Source organism: Teleopsis dalmanni, chromosome 2, assembly GCF_002237135.1.
Source record: "Teleopsis dalmanni isolate 2A chromosome 2, ASM223713v2, whole genome shotgun sequence".
In the NCBI taxonomy this organism is placed as follows: domain Eukaryota; kingdom Metazoa; phylum Arthropoda; class Insecta; order Diptera; family Diopsidae; genus Teleopsis; species Teleopsis dalmanni.
This window is the reverse complement of record NC_051847.1, coordinates 59,733,660-59,754,238: the sequence shown is the minus strand read 5'-3', so window position 1 is coordinate 59,754,238 and position 20,579 is coordinate 59,733,660. Positions and strand designations below refer to the sequence as shown.

General features: G+C 32.0%; 3 protein-coding genes across 3 annotated transcripts; all 3 read left to right on the top strand.

Moving 5' to 3' along the window:
• Positions 1-8,695: 8,695 nt before the first annotated feature.
• On the top strand, positions 8,696-11,327 carry LOC119680174 (myosin heavy chain, fast skeletal muscle-like). The gene is made up of 4 exons (XM_038092865.1): positions 8,696-9,939; positions 10,445-10,549; positions 10,642-10,738; positions 10,819-11,327. Exons 1-4 carry the CDS (start codon positions 8,782-8,784, stop codon positions 11,220-11,222), a joined length of 1,764 nt encoding a protein of 587 aa, XP_037948793.1. The 5' UTR covers positions 8,696-8,781; the 3' UTR covers positions 11,223-11,327.
• Positions 11,328-12,958: 1,631 nt separating this feature from the next.
• On the top strand, positions 12,959-15,615 carry LOC119680173 (myosin-3-like). Its single transcript, XM_038092864.1, has 4 exons — positions 12,959-14,227; positions 14,733-14,837; positions 14,930-15,026; positions 15,107-15,615. The coding sequence occupies exons 1-4, from the start codon at positions 13,031-13,033 to the stop codon at positions 15,508-15,510; spliced, it is 1,803 nt and encodes a 600-aa protein (XP_037948792.1). The 5' UTR covers positions 12,959-13,030; the 3' UTR covers positions 15,511-15,615.
• Positions 15,616-17,246: 1,631 nt separating this feature from the next.
• Positions 17,247-19,800, top strand: LOC119685243 (coiled-coil domain-containing protein 146-like). The gene is made up of 4 exons (XM_038099478.1): positions 17,247-18,514; positions 18,948-19,052; positions 19,156-19,252; positions 19,317-19,800. The coding sequence occupies exons 1-4, from the start codon at positions 17,318-17,320 to the stop codon at positions 19,703-19,705; spliced, it is 1,788 nt and encodes a 595-aa protein (XP_037955406.1). The 5' UTR covers positions 17,247-17,317; the 3' UTR covers positions 19,706-19,800.
• Positions 19,801-20,579: the final 779 nt, after the last annotated feature.

The following is a 20,579-nucleotide window of genomic DNA, read 5'->3' as shown; positions in this document are numbered from 1 at the left end:
AAGATTAAAATGTTTCCTGTCGTAGTATTTTTCTCCTGAGTAAGACTTAAAGACTTATCTACCTCGAGGTAGAATCGACAAATTTCTTTAAAGACCGATCCATTTCCTTAAACTAGTAATATCCGCCACGATGACACTTCAGATAATCTACAAAGACCTTTACCTATAAGACCTTTAACTATAATAAGAATGAAGCAGCACTTTGGCCGGATGACTAAATACCGTCAGCATTGCTCTTGAGATTAGTATTGATACTGAGACCCTTTAATAATTTCTTTATTGCCTCCAAACACGAAATGAAAAATAATATAAAATTGCCCTTGCGAAGAGTCTCTGAAAACCAGTTAGACAAATTTTTCGTCAGTACACAACAAAATTTATACATATATGGAATTATGTGTTAATTGCTACCCGATAAAAGGCAAATGGTTATTAATAATAAATTCCAATACAAACTTTATTAAAATGAATTTTCAATAAAGATTATTTTTATTCCAAAATGTTTTAAAAATCGATGAATACTTTTTACATCACCCAATAGATTCATCACTAACTGCCACCAATATTTCCACTTCCGAAGCATCCTTACGTCCTTCATTGGCGGCTGATTTTACGCGACGAGTGCCAAACACTAAGCACAGCCCAATTTTAAAGTTCTGGGGATAGGAATCTCTGTACGCACTATTAGTTCATTATTCAGCGGATGTTAGGTAACTATTCAGGGTACCACGTGAAGGCTGTGTGACAACTTGGATTGAGGATGATAAGCATTGCGCTGGTATTTTTCATGCCAGCAATCAAACACTCCTTTGTATACTCACTCCCAGAGACTTTGGCCTCCCTTTGCCAACATTATTTTTTATATGTATTCTTACTGACACTCTTAATGACTTAATAATAGCTTAATAATCCTCATATACGAAATGAAAAGTTTTTACCTAATTTGTGTTTAACATTTAAGGTTGAAATTAAAATATATATTCTAGATCATTTAAAAAAAATTTAGACTTCAACTGAGTCCCACAACTGAGTAAACTTGCATTTTGATTTATGGAAATTATTTCTCTAGAACTTATATTCTGCATTCATAATATAATTTACCATCTACTTATGTTTATCAGTTACAAAATCGGTAGTAGGTACGATCTATAATCAAAACAAAATACGCATTGCCATATAGTGGATGGTCTCTACAAGAGTAGAGTGGAGACTACCTTTATAGTCGCTACAAATTTTATTGGTGCTATACGGTTTAATTGCTTATTTATACAAATGTATTGCGTGAACAAAAAATTGTTTCAATTGTGGAGTGTACGTATTTTTTTATTTAGTTGGCGGAAAACTAACATATTTAGTGTTGCCCATAGGTACCGAATGTCTAGAAATGTCCGTGAGCGGGTATACATTCCATTGTCGAATTATTGTATAAAGTCATTTGTAATCATAATGTAGATATCACAGATCTTTTTATATTAAGTAGGTTTCTACCAGCATTAGTTTAATGTTACCTATAAGTGCAGAATTTTTTAGGACGGCTCTGGTAGAGTGAACATTCAATTATACAATTATAGTATTAAGTCGTTAATATAGCAATTAAAGTAAAACTGTTTTAATCATGTTAAGAACTTTTCTAAAACAGGAAGTGAAGCTGCTATTACACTATATGGCATATCACCTAATTTGTCATGTAGGGTTTATTAATTCTGTTCCCGTATGTAAGTACTAAGTCTAATTTGTACTATTTTTTTTTAAATTTTGCGTTCCGATACATAAACAACTAGCAAATGAGAGTTTTGTCATCAGCCGAAAAACCATTAAAATAATCTTGATTTCAAAAAGGAATTCTAAAAACAACCAAATATTAAAATAAATTAGTGAATTAATATATAAAAATATCTCTAGAAGTATAAAAGGTCTGGAATATTACAAGAAAATCATTTTAAAAAGAGTCGAAAAAATAGATATAAGTAACAACAGGAATTGTTTGCGATACAAGCTATGATTTCCTTCTGTTATAAAATTCCAATAACAACAATAACAGGAGCAACAGCAACAGTAACAGCAACAACTGCCATTGCTCCTGCAGAACTAAAAGCAACTGCAACATGCAATTTAAGTTTAGACTAAGTACAAAACTCCTAAATGTTACCATAAATTAACAGCAGAACACAAAAATGGCAAAGAAAAGTACGAGGAGCAAAAGAAAAGGACACTATATTTAAAATTTTTGAAAATTGTGGCTCAGCTGCAACAAGAGTAACGAAAATGCATTTTTGACCAAATGGAAGTGGAAGCGGGATAGTTCGTCCGAAACGTATACGTTAACTGCTATCAAATACGTGTGCAGCAATAGCGGAGACAGACGCCACCGGAAGTGTTGTTCGCCATTTTTAAGTTTAAGTAATGAGAATGCAAAATATGCAAAACAAAGCAGAACACAGAAGGAAAGTGCAAAAATGACAACTCCACAATATGGTGACTCTAATGGACTCAGAAACAGGAAGTCTGCAGTTCAAATAATAAATATAACAAAATATTAAGTGCATTTGAAATGCGATTTAAATGCATAACATTATAATTAGAAAGAAAAATAGATGAAAAAAAATGTTCAAAGTTTAAGAAAAGTGGATAACTGGGATTATTGTTGTTAAAGTCAATAGATATAATAATAGATAGAACACGTTATATGTAAGTATAAAAGGACAACTGAAAATACTAAACATTCTCAATACTACCAACGCATATCTTTCTTTAATTATAGAATTAATGGAATGAAAAGTGCAGATATCCATATGCTAACATACTTAAGCTTCTCTTTTGGCATTGACCAGAGAGACTATTTAAGATCGTCAGTTAAAAATTGATGTACTCTTTAATACCAACTCAAATCAAATTCAGCAATAAAAAAGGACGACAAATTTACTCAGTTACTAGTTCAGGATTGGTTAGGTTATTGTGGCAATCAATCAAATAACACACTCAACCCCTATGAGTTTATCGCGATATCACTAACACGGAACATTAACTGCTTGTTAATTATGAAATCATTTTTAATCCGTTATTAAGCTCGGATGTGTTTTTGAGTTTAGTGTTCTACACTTCCACAAAAGAGTTTATGATATAATGGAATAATTGCTTGACTAGACTAGATTCGCTTTTGACTAGAGATGGGTTGCTGTAGAAGAAGTGTTCCACTGTCAATTCATCCCCCAGACATTCACCACAATATTTATGTCGAGTTAAAGCTAAAAAACCTATCTACTAGTCAGTGACCGATATTCCAAGACACGTACTTTACATATAACCCCTAATTGTAAGTTGATTTGGTGGAATAATGTTTTTTTGTCATGTTTTCTGCACATTAACTTAGTTATCAAATGGATCTTTTCGTTTGCCTAGGAATAGTTGATTTCAAGAAAAACAAATTACAAATTTTTCGATTATAAGGTTCAAGTTTCATTTTTATTTTTACAGATGTGATCGCTGGCTAGGCTGAGTGAATAAGTTTTTGATTCGTTTGTCTATGAATTGTAAGGACGGAATTTTTACATTAAAATTTCCACGAGTCCGAACCGGCGACAGTTGCGAACACAATATGAATTTGAAATTGTATTATGGAAAATTACAGAAATAAACACACACACAAATACCTTGAATATAAATATTACTATTACTTTTGCTTATTTATTAAAGTTTTCTTTTTAATTCACGAATTAAAATTTAGCAAACATAAACACGCGTTCTAGCAAACGTCAAATGTAAACAATATGTACAGCGGCTAAAAGAAGAGAGGGTAATGCGCGCGCAGCTAAAATGAACCACGGCGAATTCAAGACAGCTGTAAACAAAATATTGAACAGTAGAATAAGAATTCACACGCATACATTGACATCAAAATTCAAGCCAGCCGTAAAACAAACAAATGCGCTACACTACAGTTTGGTCTGATGGGTATATAAGAGGACACATTTGCTTGGGGAGGCAGTCAGTGATCAACACGCAAAGTGTTCAGAAGCAGACAGAGGCTCGTTATCAACTTTCGAAGACAAGAAAACGCACCAGGGACTTGGACAGTCAAACACAACATACAAAGTCGGTCGCAGAGCTAAGTATAAACAGAGACTTACATAACAAATTTTCCTTTGATTTGTATATCCCTCCCCGGTAGCAGATATAAGCGTGGACACGTTCATATCTGGTTACTACACCCTAATATAAAGCGTGAACACGTTTTATTCCTCCTACAACCACCGTACATAAGCGTGAACACGTTTATATCCTTTCCCAGTAGCAAATATAAGCGTGAACACGTTCATATCCTGCTACTAAAACCTAATATAAAGCGTGAACACGTTTTAGATCCATTCCTACTTACTAAGCCATATATATATATATATATATATATAGAGGTGTGAACACGTCTATAGATAATAACGTCTATAACCCGTAAACTTTTCTTCCGCAACAGGTATAATAATTTTTATAAATATCAAATTTAAATAAATAAACATTGTTAGTTATAAGATAACCTAATAATAAATAAATATTGATCTCAAACACCGTCTTTATCATTTAAAAATTTATTGTAACGACCCAGGACCAACCCCTGAGTATTACCTCGGCAAACAGAGCGACGAAAAATTGTCGTTACAGAATGATTGATTTCTCGAAGGACGAAATTCTTTGTGAATAATGTTCAAGTAGCGCATCTGTTATTGCAGATATAAATATTCGACTGAGTCTCATAAAATATTAAATTAAAAATAATTAAGTCTACAATTAATTGAAATAATTTTTAAAGCATTTAAGTTTTCTCTAACATTGTTTTTTCATCGATTTAGTGGTTTAAATGTTATAGACAAATGTATAGCAAGATATAAAGAGTTTGGACTTACCAAAATAGTAAGCAATTGTTTTTTGTGCAGTTTGTATATTTTCAACATCAAATTCTCAAAGCCCCCTGGTCAGAAAGAATCTCGAATTTAGGGGGAGAACAAATCAATCCCCAGTTTTAAAGGAGATAACAAAACGTCCTAGATTGGGCACACAATTCGACAACCCACAAATAATATAGCAAGGCAAGTACTGCAAGCACATCCACAAAGTAGTCAAGTTCCAGCGCCCTCACCAGCAAGATAATAGCGGAGAACAAATGAAAAGAAATTAAAAGATGTCGGATTTACTTGAAATGATGTCACAAGAACAGCTCCTAAAAAAATACGAATTAAATCGATGGTGAAGGCGCTATGCTCCAGCAGGAGTTCAGGAAATCAATAGTAGTAGCAGTAGTATGTAAATTAGTAAAGTTTATTATTCTAACAACAACATTAGTATTATAGAAAAATTCTTAAATATTGCAGTAGACATCCAATTTTTTCCAATTGATATTAAATTATTTTTCATTATTATAGGAATATATTTTTGTCACACAAAAATTCGTTAGCATTGTACGTCAAAGTACAAAGTCAATCCATTTTAAGGTCCTTAAATCTATTGTTTATCCTTTAACAACTTTTTTGGCAGTTATATGACGAGTTATACCAATTGCAGTTCTGTTATCTCATTGTGGCATTATTGGAGCAAATGTGCACTTTGGTGCTGTTGGTTCTGGGGCTTAATCGTCAACAACCCATTATGTACACACTAGCACACCAAGTGACACCCATACGAAGACAATTGCCAGTGAAATGCTAAATTATCTGCCGAAGTGGTACAGTGTTGACAGCTATCCTGTCAGGCACAAGCCCACAATTATGCTTTGGAACATATTTTCGCACACAATAACCGTTTCGTTGCGTTGCAATTGTAAGTATCACGGCACGCATGTAATTGCTTGAATGTATTCCAAAATGAGCGTGTGTTCATAATCGCACAGAACCCCATCTACAATCCTATCTGTATCTATGAATTCTTGGGTGAGACACACACTGTATGCACATCTGTATGAAAGCGACGCGATGTTGGTGCAGTTTGGTGCAATATCACCGCGTGGTCTTGCAATGAAATGAAAATATTGACGCTGACTGTTATATTGAAAGGCTTCAGGCTGCAACCGAGCTGCAGTGCTCCTGACAGGAACTTGATGTTGCAATTGCAGTTGCTGCTGTTGTAGTTGCAGTTGCTCTTACCGTTATTGAAGTTGTTGTTACTACTGCAATAGTTGATGCAGTTGTTCCATTTATTGTGCATCTGCACTGAGTTGACACTTTGTGGTAAAGAAATAAATAAAAATTTGTTAATTCGCAATTGCACGACTGTTGTTCTACATTGTCCTGTCGTTGTTTGTTGGTTAATCAAAATATCCTTACAACCTGTAATTGACACATTTGCTATATTGTAATTTAGTAGGAAGAGTGTGATGTGGGTTTTTAATTCCTATAATATATTTATAAAAATTTTCTAAAAATGATTTTCGTATTTTTAATTAACAGCAAATTTGGTGTTTAACCGATTGTTAATTAAGTCAAGTTTTTAAAGTTACAGATTTGGGTAGTTCTCTCCATCGATAGTTATGCACAAAATTACTACTGTTTTAACTTTATTTAGCCCATTGAGATACCACGACAATATCGTTGGTTCGTACATAAACTTAAAGATAAGTATACGACCAACGACAAAAAAAGGTAAAGACTTCCCCATTAAGTAAAGGTAATCCAACCTGACAGCTAAAGAGATCTATACTCTGAAATTAACAAAATATTTCAACTACTTTTTAAAATTCAATGTAATGGAGATATATTTATAAGTAACTCTAAGAATTAAGTATAAGACCTTTCATCAGGATATAATTTAATTATTTCAGTCAGAATTCTATATTAGACTTTTATGAAAAGTTGTTATACCTAATATATATACCTTTATATTCCAACTACAACTTAAAAAGAAGTAACAAAACAATAACTACAATCTACCATACTTAGTTGGGATATCGGTAATAGAACTTTGAGTAATATAGAAAGATATCTTTATTTTGAAGATATTACGCTGACAGCAATGAATAAAGATTATGTTAGAGCTTTTCTATCCGATGTATTTGTCATTATATTCTACCTGCAACTTAAGAAGAATAAACTATTATCTGTCATCCATGCTCAATCGGAATAAGGGTAATAGACATTGGAGTAAGATGGCAGGATATTATATTTTAAATATATATCGCTATATCGCTGATATCAATAAATATAGATTATGTAATGAACTAACAAAATAATAACTTCTGCTTTGCTTGCTCAATCGAAATATCATCAATAGACGTCAGAATAAAAAAGAAACCCAGAAAGGGTTTTAATTGATGCAAAGAGGACTAATTGGAACAAAAAAAACGCTCTATTTTGTTTATTTTTGTCATATTTAATGAAAGATAAATGAAAGTATGCGAAAAGAACTTTATAATTTTAACTGAATTTATTTGGATTGAATATGGCCATCTGTAGCATGAGTTATGGGCTTCAAACGGCAAATTAAGCTTTCGCACGCTAACCGCAAATGACTTTGCGGTATTTTGGCCTATTCTCGGTTTAGCGCTTGCTTCAAACGATCGACATTTTGGTATTTTTTAGTATTAACCATACTTTTTAAAATGCCACAGAACAAGAAATCGAAAGGGTTTATATCAGGTGAATACAGTGGCTACTGTGTTGATGGAATAAAGCACGGAACGTTGTTTTTCAGCCATTCTGGCTAAAGTGTACTTTGGGCTATGGTGCTGAACTCTGTTGGAATATCGAATTTCTCACTTTAAAATAATTTCCCGATTGATTTTGGCGTTTAGTTTCACCCTACGGTCAACAAACACGAGCGGAGAGCGACTATGAACGTTACGGCAGCCCACAACATCACTATCGGTGACGCCTGCTTTCTGATGGCCATTCATATATTTAGATTTTTATCTGTTCTCTCTGATAAGTAAACTCGATCGTTTTGTTTACGTACTGGTCAATTACGAATTGACCAACCCACCATCTTCAGTCAAACGAATCAGCATTTAGGCTCTTTCGACTTTAACTTTTTTTGTTCATCGTCAAGATAATGCACTTTGTTCACCTTGATCGGCTTTAGTTTGAGATCATTTTTTAAAATGTATAATATAATTTTTCTCGTAATACGTTCACCTCCTGTGCCATTTGATTGTAGCTACAACGAGGGTTTCGCTCAATTCGCTTCTTCACTTAACAAATCATTTCTGGTATTGTTACTGTTTTTTTTTTGGTCCACTTTCTGGGCGTCAGGCAATGCTATCAGTATCACATTATCGAGCTATAAGATGGGACACAAATCATATTTTCACATTTAGATTTTGGAGGACTTGAACGATACCCACTTCTATTTTTCCAGCCAAATATAAAGCAATAACGTTTCACCTTCATCATATACAACTTCTCTTCTGCAACACAAAAATCGAAATGCCTTCATTCGCTTGTAAATAAGACAATGAATTGTCAAATGAATTCATTTTGAGCTTTCTCTCATTCTTGGTTTGACAGCTAGATCGGTACGAAGTTTGTGCCCTACGAGAAATGTATTCAAAAACTTGATTGATATTTTGGTTTAACATGACGTATTAAGTTTTGTCTCCTTTCGCTTTAATGACATTAAATAAAAATTTTAAAAAGATATATGCTTTGGAGTTGGAGAAGTAGTCATTGAAAATTAAAAAGAAAGTATTTCACACTACTAAAAGAAATTTGATCAAATATTTAAAAAAAATATATGTAAATTGCATAAAAGATTATTCTTTGAATCGAACATAAATATTCACGCAATAAACAACATAAAGTTATAATGGATAGTGAATCACAATTTGCAACAGAGAGTAGCCAAGCTCCCAAGAAAAGTGTGAAACTGTATACTGAAGATGTTGAAGAGGCTACAGAAGACGATGAGTCTGGCTTTAGTGATTTTTCGGAAGAATCAGCCAACATAAAAACTGGTGCTAGTACTTATAATCTTTCTGACTTAAAGAAAAAGCCATATTCCGTGAATGATCTTCAAAAGGATTCAGATGATCCAAGTGAAGATTCTGACACATCGATGGGAAAACGTGCAGAGTTGAAACAGGAAATAGAATTACCTATCCCACAAGATTTCTTTGAATTATTGGCATCAATTCCTGAAATTGAAGATATTTCGTTAGATTCGGATTTAGAAGAAGAATTGGAAAGACGTAGCAAAGCGTCTAGAAAATCAAGACACTCTGAAGAAGAAGGGCGATTCACTGATCCATTATTAGGTACAGACATATCATCATCCGAATCAACACCCATATATGAAGAGGAAGCTATTGCCGAAAGTAAATCCGAATCTGTTGGTATTCTTATTCATGAAATATTTTTGCCGAAATTGCCAAAGGAGAAAAAAATCGATATAAAAGCGTTGGAAGAACAAGATATAGAACACTTTTTTGATATACCTGCTGTGCTACCTGTTGTTCCAGAGGTCAATGTAGACGAATTGATCAAATTAGAAATACAACGTCAAGTTAAAGAGGATACCAAAAAACTGCTTTATACGATAATAGATCACGTCGTCACAAAATGTGAGCACATTGATATGAGAACATTGTTAAATGCAAGTTTGGATAAAGAAGTACTGATCGAATTACTAGAGCGCAAAATATCGGAATATAACACGGAACTTAATGTTAATAAATTTCTTGTTAGTAAATGCACAATGTACTTTTATCAAAAGGGAATGAAAAGATTTTTAACTCCTGATAAACAGAAGCCCAAAATGCTTAGAAAAAAATATATTGAAAAACTGCATCTCTTAGACGAAATGATGGAATGCAAGCAAAAAGTTGAAGAAAAATTCGATAGCAAAATTAAAAATCTTCGCTCAGCTATAATCGAAAAAGAAGAGTCTGTTGCTAGACAAGTTGAAGAATTTGAAGAACTAGTTTTGGAAACATTCACAAAGAACAAGTCTGATGAATTTCGCAAGGTAAGCAATTTGTTAAGGTAAATATTCTATATATTCTTTGAAATATACAGACACATTTCTTTCGAGATGCATACACACTTACACTTATCTGCAAAGAAGAACAAGGTTTTAGAGTACAACGAACGACTTACTAAGAAAGGAAGGAAATGTACCTTGTAATAGTTGCCAATTGCGCAAGTAACTGATATCACTTCTAAGATAAGTGGTAACGATTAGGTCTGGAACGCTCAGCAACTTGTCGGATAAGAGCAGATAAAAATTATTGTTTACTACACAGTACTAAATTCAGAGCAGTGAACCTGATCTACTTGACGGATAAGAGCGGATAAAACTTATTGTTTACTGCATAGTAATAAATTCATAGAAGTGAACCTGAACTACTTATCGGATAAGGGCGAATATAAGTTATTTTTTATTGCATAGCACAAAGTTTAAGTGTAAGCGTGTATGAGGCACCAAAATAAGTAACGCAACGTTGAAAAGATAAAATTTGTATATATTTCAGTATGTGGAAAGTAGTTTAGCTATGTTTCGTGCGGCGAGAGCTGAAATTCAGACAGCACGGATAGAATTTATCAAACGAAAGCGAGAGGATATATTGCTTAGAAAGGTAAATAGTTGCGAATTTTATTTTTATTGCACTTGACATATTTTTAATTACTTATATAAAATTATACACCTTCTCAAATTTCATGCAAATAGAAATTAGATGAAACAAATCAACTGGGAAACGGTATTACCATTGATAAAGTTGAATTGTTAGAAGCTGAAGTACAAACACAAAGCAAAAAGCTTGAAGGTTAACATAAATATTTCCTTTAAGATCCATACATTATTTAAGTTTTCTATTATGTTCTTTTTCTTGTTTCGTACGATCAGCAATCAATAGCGATATAAGCAAGAAGCAAGAGGAATTTAACTATGTACTACATTGCAGAGCTCATTTGGCTGAGAAAATCAAACTTCAAAATATTGAAGTTGACAAGCTCACACATAAATTGGACATGATCATTGAAAAGCGAGAGAATACGAAGAATGAGACACATGAAATAACAATGGAACGTCTAGAAATACAAAAGGAAATGAATGAATTAGTGGATGCGGCTGGTGGATTGATAAATAAATATCTTCTCTTGGAAGACTATGATGTAACTTCAAGTAAATTAGCTGAAATTAGACAGAAAAATAAAGAGACTAAAGAGGAAATGGCTAGAACTATCAAATTTATCGAGCGCTTGGAAAGTGCATTTAAGAAAGAAGAAAATGATTACTATAATTTTTAAGCGGTAAAGATATGATTGCAGACATTATATATATATATATATAATACCTCATTGAAAACGATTCACCATTTATTTACAGCGAAAAGTCTTATATATTTTTGCATACATTTATAACAATTATTTAGTTAGTTCTATTTTTTGACTTCAATAAATATTGTATTATGAAGTTTTGTTTTATTTATTTAATGAAAAAAATTTAATGTATCTCAATCTCAAATCTCAATGAATATCAAATTATCTGACATAACAAGAAATATTTAATATCTTCCTTATTATGATATTTTGAAGGTTTTCAATTCTTCATAAGTGAAGAATTCATTAGCTCCTTAGTAAAAGAGCACAGTTTTACATCAAAGATGACCTGATGACTCGCTGTTAGATTAATATTATATTTTTCCGGTATAGCTTTTGCTCTTGAAGAGATATTGAAATTGTTTCAGAGTTTCAGAGTAGTAATTGTCTTCTTTTGTTTTCGTGTGGTGTTCCCGATAGAACACCACACCAAAATATAGGTGTAGGTACTTGGTTATACTATTCCAATTAATTTTAGAACTATTAACTGTTTACACGCTTGAATTCTGATGTTGCTTAAGAGTGATAGCAGTTGTTTTTGATTTGTCATTACTGAGTATGATCGAACTTTCTAAAAGTTAAAGACGAAATCATTAATATATATGTGCACAGACTTTGGAAAAAAGTGAATTTCATGTGCTGGCTAAAATCCACGAATTTAGATACGAACTGCTATATCTAGCATAGCATATCTAGCATATTCTCCAGATTTAGCCCCCTGCGACTATTTTCTGTTTCCAAACCTAAGGAAATTCAAAAAGTCACTGACTTATCAAACCACTCTCGTATGAGAAGCCTGCGTAAGTTTAAGTTGCAGATCAATATAATAATTCACCCTAAAAGCAAAGTATTCATCTAGGAAAATGCTTGCTTTCTCAACGGCTTCATTTTATCTAGGAAGTATTAAAGGCTTCTTATATCTGATCAGACATTCTGTTATCGTTACTATTGTTTAGTTTTCGAAGACTACAAGTAAGCCAATCTGTATTATCGCGTTCGTGATGCTCATAATGTTAGCAAGAGAAATATCCGGAAAACATTCGATACATCAATTTTTCTTTTATCAAAATTAAAAAACCGTTATTTAAATTAATGCCCCTTCGTTAACCAGCTAAAGATCATGTAAAGTAATAGTTGGTTCAATTTTCTTATTATTAGCTCATCAATCTGTCACCAAATTATCGCAGCTACAACTTTGTCATGACTTGAGTTAAAAAATAGTGGATCAGAAATATTCCTATATATAATTCTAGGAAATTACAGTTCAAGACTACGCTAAGCAATCAGTTATATGATCAATGTTTACGTCAACTTTTAAGCTATGACCAAAGACCGTGGTATATAGGGAGTCATATATCAATTGTCAATATCCTAACTTTACTTCTAGTTTGTTACGTTTGTTTGTGCTTGTAAATATATTTGTATTTACTCCTAAATTTTAACATTTTGGTCTCATCACCGTGACCAAATCAAAATCGAAATATCTTTCTTTTCCTCACTCCCAGTTGTTTAACTTATATTAAAAACACCGATAATTTTTCATATAATGTGACATTGATGTATAACATGATCCTTATATTAAAAAAAATAATACAACAAGTAGACATTGAAAAACAAGAATAAAATTTGTTAAATATTAAAAAATTTTTTTGTTTGTGAAAAAAAAAACACTTGAAAGAATAGTTCTCAGAATATTTCACATATACTCGTTTAACTAGCAGATATAAATATTCACAATGAAACCAATAAAGTCCTTAACACGTTCTAAGACTCTAAGTAAAAGTTCACAGCAACTCGTTGAAGCCACTCTGGACGCGCAAGTGGAAGAAGAAGACTCCTCTTCTGATTTCAGTGATTTTTCGGAAGAATCACTCTCCATAACAGCCCGTGCATTTACTTATACTCCTTTTAATTTGTCCGATTTAAACAAAAAGGAATACTCACTCGACGATCTTCGAAAAGATTCAGATGATCTGAATGAGGATTCTCAGTCATCACATGGAAAACGTATTGTGGAGGAACAGCAATTAGAGCTACCTGTCCAACAAGATTTCTTTAAAGCATTACAAACTGTTCCTGAATTGCATGATATTTCGTTAGATTCCGATTTAGAAAAAGAAGAGGACGGACTTATCAAGGCGGATAAAAAATCAGTATTACCTGGAAGACATGGCCAATTCGTGGATCCTATATCAGGTGCAATTCTAGGTACACCCGAATTAACACCCACACCAGAAGTCATTGTCGAAAAAGAAAAAGAAAAAATTAAATCGGAATCAGAATCAGGGAAAATACCTCAGGAACCGCTTACACAAGATATAATATTGCCAGAATTGCCAAAAGAGAAAAAAATCGATATAAAGGCGTTGGAGGAACAAGATATAGAACACTTTTTTGATATACCTGCTGTGCTCCCTGTTGTTCCAGAGGTCAATGTAGACGAATTACTCAAATTAGAAATACAACGTCAAGTTGAAGAGGATACAAAAAAACTGCTTTATTCAGTCATAGATCACGTCGTCACAAAATGTGAACACACTGATATAAGGACTGTGTTAAATGCAAGTTTGGATAAAGAAGAACTGATGGAATTACTAAGAAGCAAATTTACGGATTATAACCTGGAACTAAGTGTTAATAGATTTCTTGTTACTAAATGCACGATGCACTTTAATCAAAAGGGAATGAAACGATTTTTAACTTCTAAGCCTGAGAGTAACCGAAAACTTAGAAAAAAATATATTGAGAAACTGCATCTCTTAGACGAAATGATGGAATGCAAGCAAAAAGTTGAAGAAAAATTTGGTAGTAAAATTAAAAATCTTCGCTCTAGTATAATCGACAAAGAAGAGTCTGTTGCAAGACAAGTTGAAGAATTCGAAGAATTGGTCTTGGAGACATTCACTAAAAACAAGTCTGATGAATTTCGCAAGGTAAGCAATTTGTTAAGGTAAATATTCTATATATTCTTTGAAATATACAGACACATTTCTTTCGAGATGCATACACACTTACACTTATCTGCAAAGAAGAACAAGGTTTTAGAGTACAACGAACGACTTAGTAAGAAAGGAAGGAAATGTACCTTGTAATAGTTGCCAATTGCGCAAGTAACTGATATCACTTCTAAGATAAGTGGTAACGATTAGGTCTGGAACGCTCAGCTACTTGTCGGATAAGAGCAGATAAAAATTAATGTTTACTGCATAGCAATAAATTCAGAAAAATGAATCTGATCTACTTGACGGATAAGAGCGGATAAAACTTATTGTTTACTGCATAGTAATAAATTCATAGAAGTGAACCTGAACTACTTATCGGATAAGGGCGAATATAAGTTATTTTTTATTGCATAGCACAAAGTTTAAGTGTAAGCGTGTATGAGGCACCAAAATAAGTAACGCAACGTTGAAAAGATAAAATTTGTATATATTTCAGTATGTGGAAAGTAGTTTAGCTATGTTTCGTGCGGCGAGAGCTGAAATTCAGACAGCACGGATAGAATTTATCAAACGAAAGCGAGAGGATATATTGCTTAGAAAGGTAAATAGTTGCGAATTTTATTTTTATTGCACTTGACATATTTTTAATTACTTATATAAAATTATACACCTTCTCAAATTTCATGCAAATAGAAATTAGATGAAACAAATCAACTGGGAAACGGTATTACCATTGATAAAGTTGAATTGTTAGAAGCTGAAGTACAAACACAAAGCAAAAAGCTTGAAGGTTAACATAAATATTTCCTTTAAGATCCATACATTATTTAAGTTTTCTATTATGTTCTTTTTCTTGTTTCGTACGATCAGCAATCAATAGCGATATAAGCAAGAAGCAAGAGGAATTTAACTATGTACTACATTGCAGAGCTCATTTGGCTGAGAAAATCAAACTTCAAAATATTGAAGTTGACAAGCTCACACATAAATTGGACATGATCATTGAAAAGCGAGAGAATACGAAGAATGAGACACATGAAATAACAATGGAACGTCTAGAAATACAAAAGGAAATGAATGAATTAGTGGATGCGGCTGGTGGATTGATAAATAAATATCTTCTCTTGGAAGACTATGATGTAACTTCAAGTAAATTAGCTGAAATTAGACAGAAAAATAAAGAGACTAAAGAGGAAATGGCTAGAACTATCAAATTTATCGAGCGCTTGGAAAGTGCATTTAAGAAAGAAGAAAATGATTACTATAATTTTTAAGCGGTAAAGATATGATTGCAGACATTATATATATATATATATAATACCTCATTGAAAACGATTCACCATTTATTTACAGCGAAAAGTCTTATATATTTTTGCATACATTTATAACAATTATTTAGTTAGTTCTATTTTTTGACTTCAATAAATATTGTATTATGAAGTTTTGTTTTATTTATTTAATGAAAAAAATTTAATGTATCTCAATCTCAAATCTCAATGAATATCAAATTATCTGACATAACAAGAAATATTTAATATCTTCCTTATTATGATATTTTGAAGGTTTTCAATTCTTCATAAGTGAAGAATTCATTAGCTCCTTAGTAAAAGAGCACAGTTTTACATCAAAGATGACCTGATGACTCGCTGTTAGATTAATATTATATTTTTCCGGTATAGCTTTTGCTCTTGAAGAGATATTGAAATTGTTTCAGAGTTTCAGAGTAGTAATTGTCTTCTTTTGTTTTCGTGTGGTGTTCCCGATAGAACACCACACCAAAATATAGGTGTAGGTACTTGGTTATACTATTCCAATTAATTTTAGAACTATTAACTGTTTACACGCTTGAATTCTGATGTTGCTTAAGAGTGATAGCAGTTGTTTTTGATTTGTCATTACTGAGTATGATCGAACTTTCTAAAAGTTAAAGACGAAATCATTAATATATATGTGCACAGACTTTGGAAAAAAGTGAATTTCATGTGCTGGCTAAAATCCACGAATTTAGATACGAACTGCTATATCTAGCATAGCATATCTAGCATATTCTCCAGATTTAGCCCCCTGCGACTATTTTCTGTTTCCAAACCTAAGGAAATTCAAAAAGTCACTGACTTATCAAACCACTCTCGTATGAGAAGCCTGCGTAAGTTTAAGTTGCAGATCAATATAATAATTCACCCTAAAAGCAAAGTATTCATCTAGGAAAATGCTTGCTTTCTCAACGGCTTCATTTTATCTAGGAAGTATTAAAGGCTTCTTATATCTGATCAGACATTCTGTTATCGTTACTATTGTTTAGTTTTCGAAGACTACAAGTAAGCCCATCTGTATTATCGCGTTCGTGATGCTCATAATGTTAGCATGAGAAATATCCGGAAAACATTCGATACATCAATTTTTCTTTTATCAAAATTAAAAAACCGTTATTTAAATTAATGCCCCTTCGTTAACCAGCTAAAGATCATGTAAAGTAATAGTTGGTTCAATTTTCTTATTATTAGCTCATCAATCTGTCACCAAATTATCGCAGCTACAACTTTGTCATGACTTGAGTTAAAAAATAGTGGATCAGAAATATTCCTATATATAATTCTAGGAAATTACAGTTCAAGACTACGCTAAGCAATCAGTTATATGATCAATGTTTACGTCAACTTTTAAGCTATGACCAAAGACCGTGGTATATAGGGAGTCATATATCAATTGTCAATATCCTAACTTTACTTCTAGTTTGTTACGTTTGTTTGTGCTTGTAAATATATTTGTATTTACTCCTAAATTTTAACATTTTGGTCTCATCACCGTGACCAAATCAAAATCGAAATATCTTTCTTTTCCTCACTCCCAGTTGTTTAACTTATATTAAAAACACCGATAATTTTTCATATAATGTGACATTGATGTATAACATGATCCTTATATTAAAAAAAATAATACAACAAGTAGACATTGAAAAACAAGAATAAAATTTGTTAAATATTAAAAAATTTTTTTGTTTGTGAAAAAAAAACACTTGAAAGAATAGTTCTCAGAATATTTCACATATACTCGTTTAACTAGCAGATATAAATATTCACAATGAAAACAATGAAGTCCGTAACACGTTCTAAGACTCTAAGTAAAAGTTCACAGCAACTCGTTGAAGCCACTGTGGATGCGCAAGTGGAAGAAGAAGACTCCTCTTCTGATTTTAGTGATTTTTCGGAAGAATCACCCTCCATAACAGCTCGTGCATTTACTTATACTCCTTTTAATTTGTCCGATTTAAACAAAAAGGAATACTCACTCGACGATCTTCGAAAAGATTCAGATGATCTGAATGAGGATTCTCAGTCATCACATGGAAAACGTATTGTGGAGGAACAGCAATTAGAGCTACCTGTCCAACAAGATTTCTTTAAAGCATTACAAACTGTTCCTGAATTGCATGATATTTCGTTAGATTCCGATTTAGAAAAAGAAGAGGACGGACTTATCAAAGCGGATAAAAAATCAGTATTACCTGAAAGACATGGCCAATTCGTGGATCCTGTATCAGGTGCAATTCTAGATACACCCGAATTAACACCCACACCAGAAGTCATTGTCGAAAAAGAAAAAGAAGAAATTAAATCGGAGTCAGAATCAGAGAAAATACCTCAAGAACCGCTTACACAAGATATAATATTGCCAGAATTACCAAAAGAGAAAAAAATCGATATAAAGGCGTTGGAAGAACAAGATATAGAACACTTTTTTGATATACCTGCTGTGCTCCCTGTTGTTCCAGAGGTCAATGTAGACGAATTACTCAAATTAGAAATACAACGTCAAGTTGAAGAAGACACAAAAAAACTGCTTTATTCAATCATAGATCACGTCGTCACAAAATGTGAACACACTGATATAAGGACTGTGTTAAATGCAAGTTTGGATAAAGAAGAACTGATGGAATTACTAAGAAGCAAATTTACGGATTATAATCTGGAACTAAGTGTTAATAGATTTCTTGTTACTAAATGCACGATGCACTTTAATCAAAAGGGAATGAAAAGATTTTTAACCTCTAAGCCTGAGAGTAACCGAAAACTTAGAAAAAAATATATTGAGAAACTGCATCTCTTAGACGAAATGATGGAATGCAAGCAAAAAATTGAAGAAAAATTCGGTAGTAAAATTAAAAATCTTCGCTCCAGTATAATCGAAAAGGAGGAGTCGCTTGCTAGACAAGTTAAAGAATTTGAAGAATTGGTCTTGGAGACATTCACTAAAAACAAGTCTGATGAATTTCGACACGTAAGAAACTTATGAAACAATATAAATATTTTTTTGAAACCCAAAGTTATAGTGCTTTTGACCATTATACACCTGTGCGCTCAGACTTATCTGTAAAAATATAGCTGTGCATTAATATATTTTTAACTTAAAAAAAAAATGTGGCAACACTGGATTACACAAATTTATTCCGAAACAAACTAAATTATATTTAAAGTAGATTAATTTAAAATGATATAACAAATTCTTAATGAGAGTTGGCTAATATAGTGTAAAGGCCACTTACTTACTTATGGTAGCTTCAGAGCTCAGTCACTTCTTAAACCATTGACGCAAATGGTTTAACCGCTATGGTTTATTGTATAGTATGTAGTCTAAGTGAAAGTGTATAAGTATATAAGTTGTCAAAAGAACTAACGCAGTTATGAAAAGATATATTTTGCAAATATTTCAGTATGTGGAGGATCATTTGGCAGCAATGCGTGCAATGGTGGCTGAAATCAAGACAGTACGCATACAATTGATCAGACGACAACATGAAGATGTAGTACTAAAAAAGGTAAAGTTTTATAGTCGAGTTCTTTAAATCAATATATCTTTTCTGATTAATGAATTTATTATATGTTGATGTACTGCATGTGTGTTTTTAATTGCTTATCCAGCGAATGCATGAAATGAACGACCTTGGAAATGGTGTGACTATTGATAAAATTGAATTGCTCGGAGCTGAAATACAAACGTTGGACAAAAAGCTTGAAGGTAATTAATTTACACATTTTAGAACCAATAGTTTACTTTTTCATTATTCTTACTATGTGGTCAGCTATCACTAGCGATATCAACAAGAAGCAAGAGGAATTTGACTCTATACTGCATCTAAAAGCTCATTTAGCCGAGAAAACTGAACTTCAAAAAATTCAAATCGACCTACTGACACAACAATTGAACATAGAAATTGAAAAACGAGAGAATTTAAAGAATGAGACACAAGAAATAACAAAGGAACGTCTAGCAATACAAAAAGAAATGAATGAATTAGTGGATGCGGCCGGTGGATTGATTAATAAGCCACTTCTCTTGGAAGATTATGATAATACTTCCAGAAAATTAGCTGAAATTAGACAGAAAAACAAAGAGACTAGAGAGGAAATTGCTAGATCTGATGAATATTTCGCTTACCTGGAACGCGTATGTAGAAAAAAACCCAAATAATTATAATAATTAATTTATTCATTAATTATAAATAATTATTTGAGTGGAGACTGCGAGCTACAGAATCAATTACTGTTAAGACGAATTGTTTTGTAGTTGCAACAAATTATATATTTTTATATATTTTTATAATAATTATATATTTTATTGTATTTCTTATTTTCAATAAATAATTATTATGTTTTATTGAAATGCATGTTTAAATGTTTTTGTTAAAAAAAAAATACAAACAATGGTATTAAGAAGTAGAAGCCAAATATCAGCTAAAAAATAATGATTTTATAAAGACTAAATGGAGAAGATTATATTGGAGAACAAGTATTGAATACTGTTATTACCAGATATGACCAAATAATACCATGTAATAATACCATTGTATTATATTTATATTTATAAAGTGTATATTATTTATTTTAATAAAGTGCAAAATCTGCTTTCTATCAAACTTACTCATAACATTCTTCCCCACCTCACTTGTAATGTGTATTAGTTTAATTTGCTTTTCTATTACTAATTTGCCATAAAGCATACATTTCACACCAATTTCCTGTTATAATTGTTCTAGTAAACATAATGCCTTAACATTCTATCTTCGAATAGATAGATCTAAAAATAATACATTGGACTTTTAAATTCAAATATTTAATATTTTTGCAATTAAAGTTGCAGCTATTTCAGATACCAACAAATATTCATTATAATATATTTAAAATATTTAAATAAATATATATTTAAATATAATAATATAAATATAATAATATAATAATACTATATCCAATATGCCTTGATATCTCTCCTTGACACCAGATGATTTTACTTGAAGATGTATTAAACTTTGACAGTTTAACATTGAATGAGTTTGTAATTTAGGTAA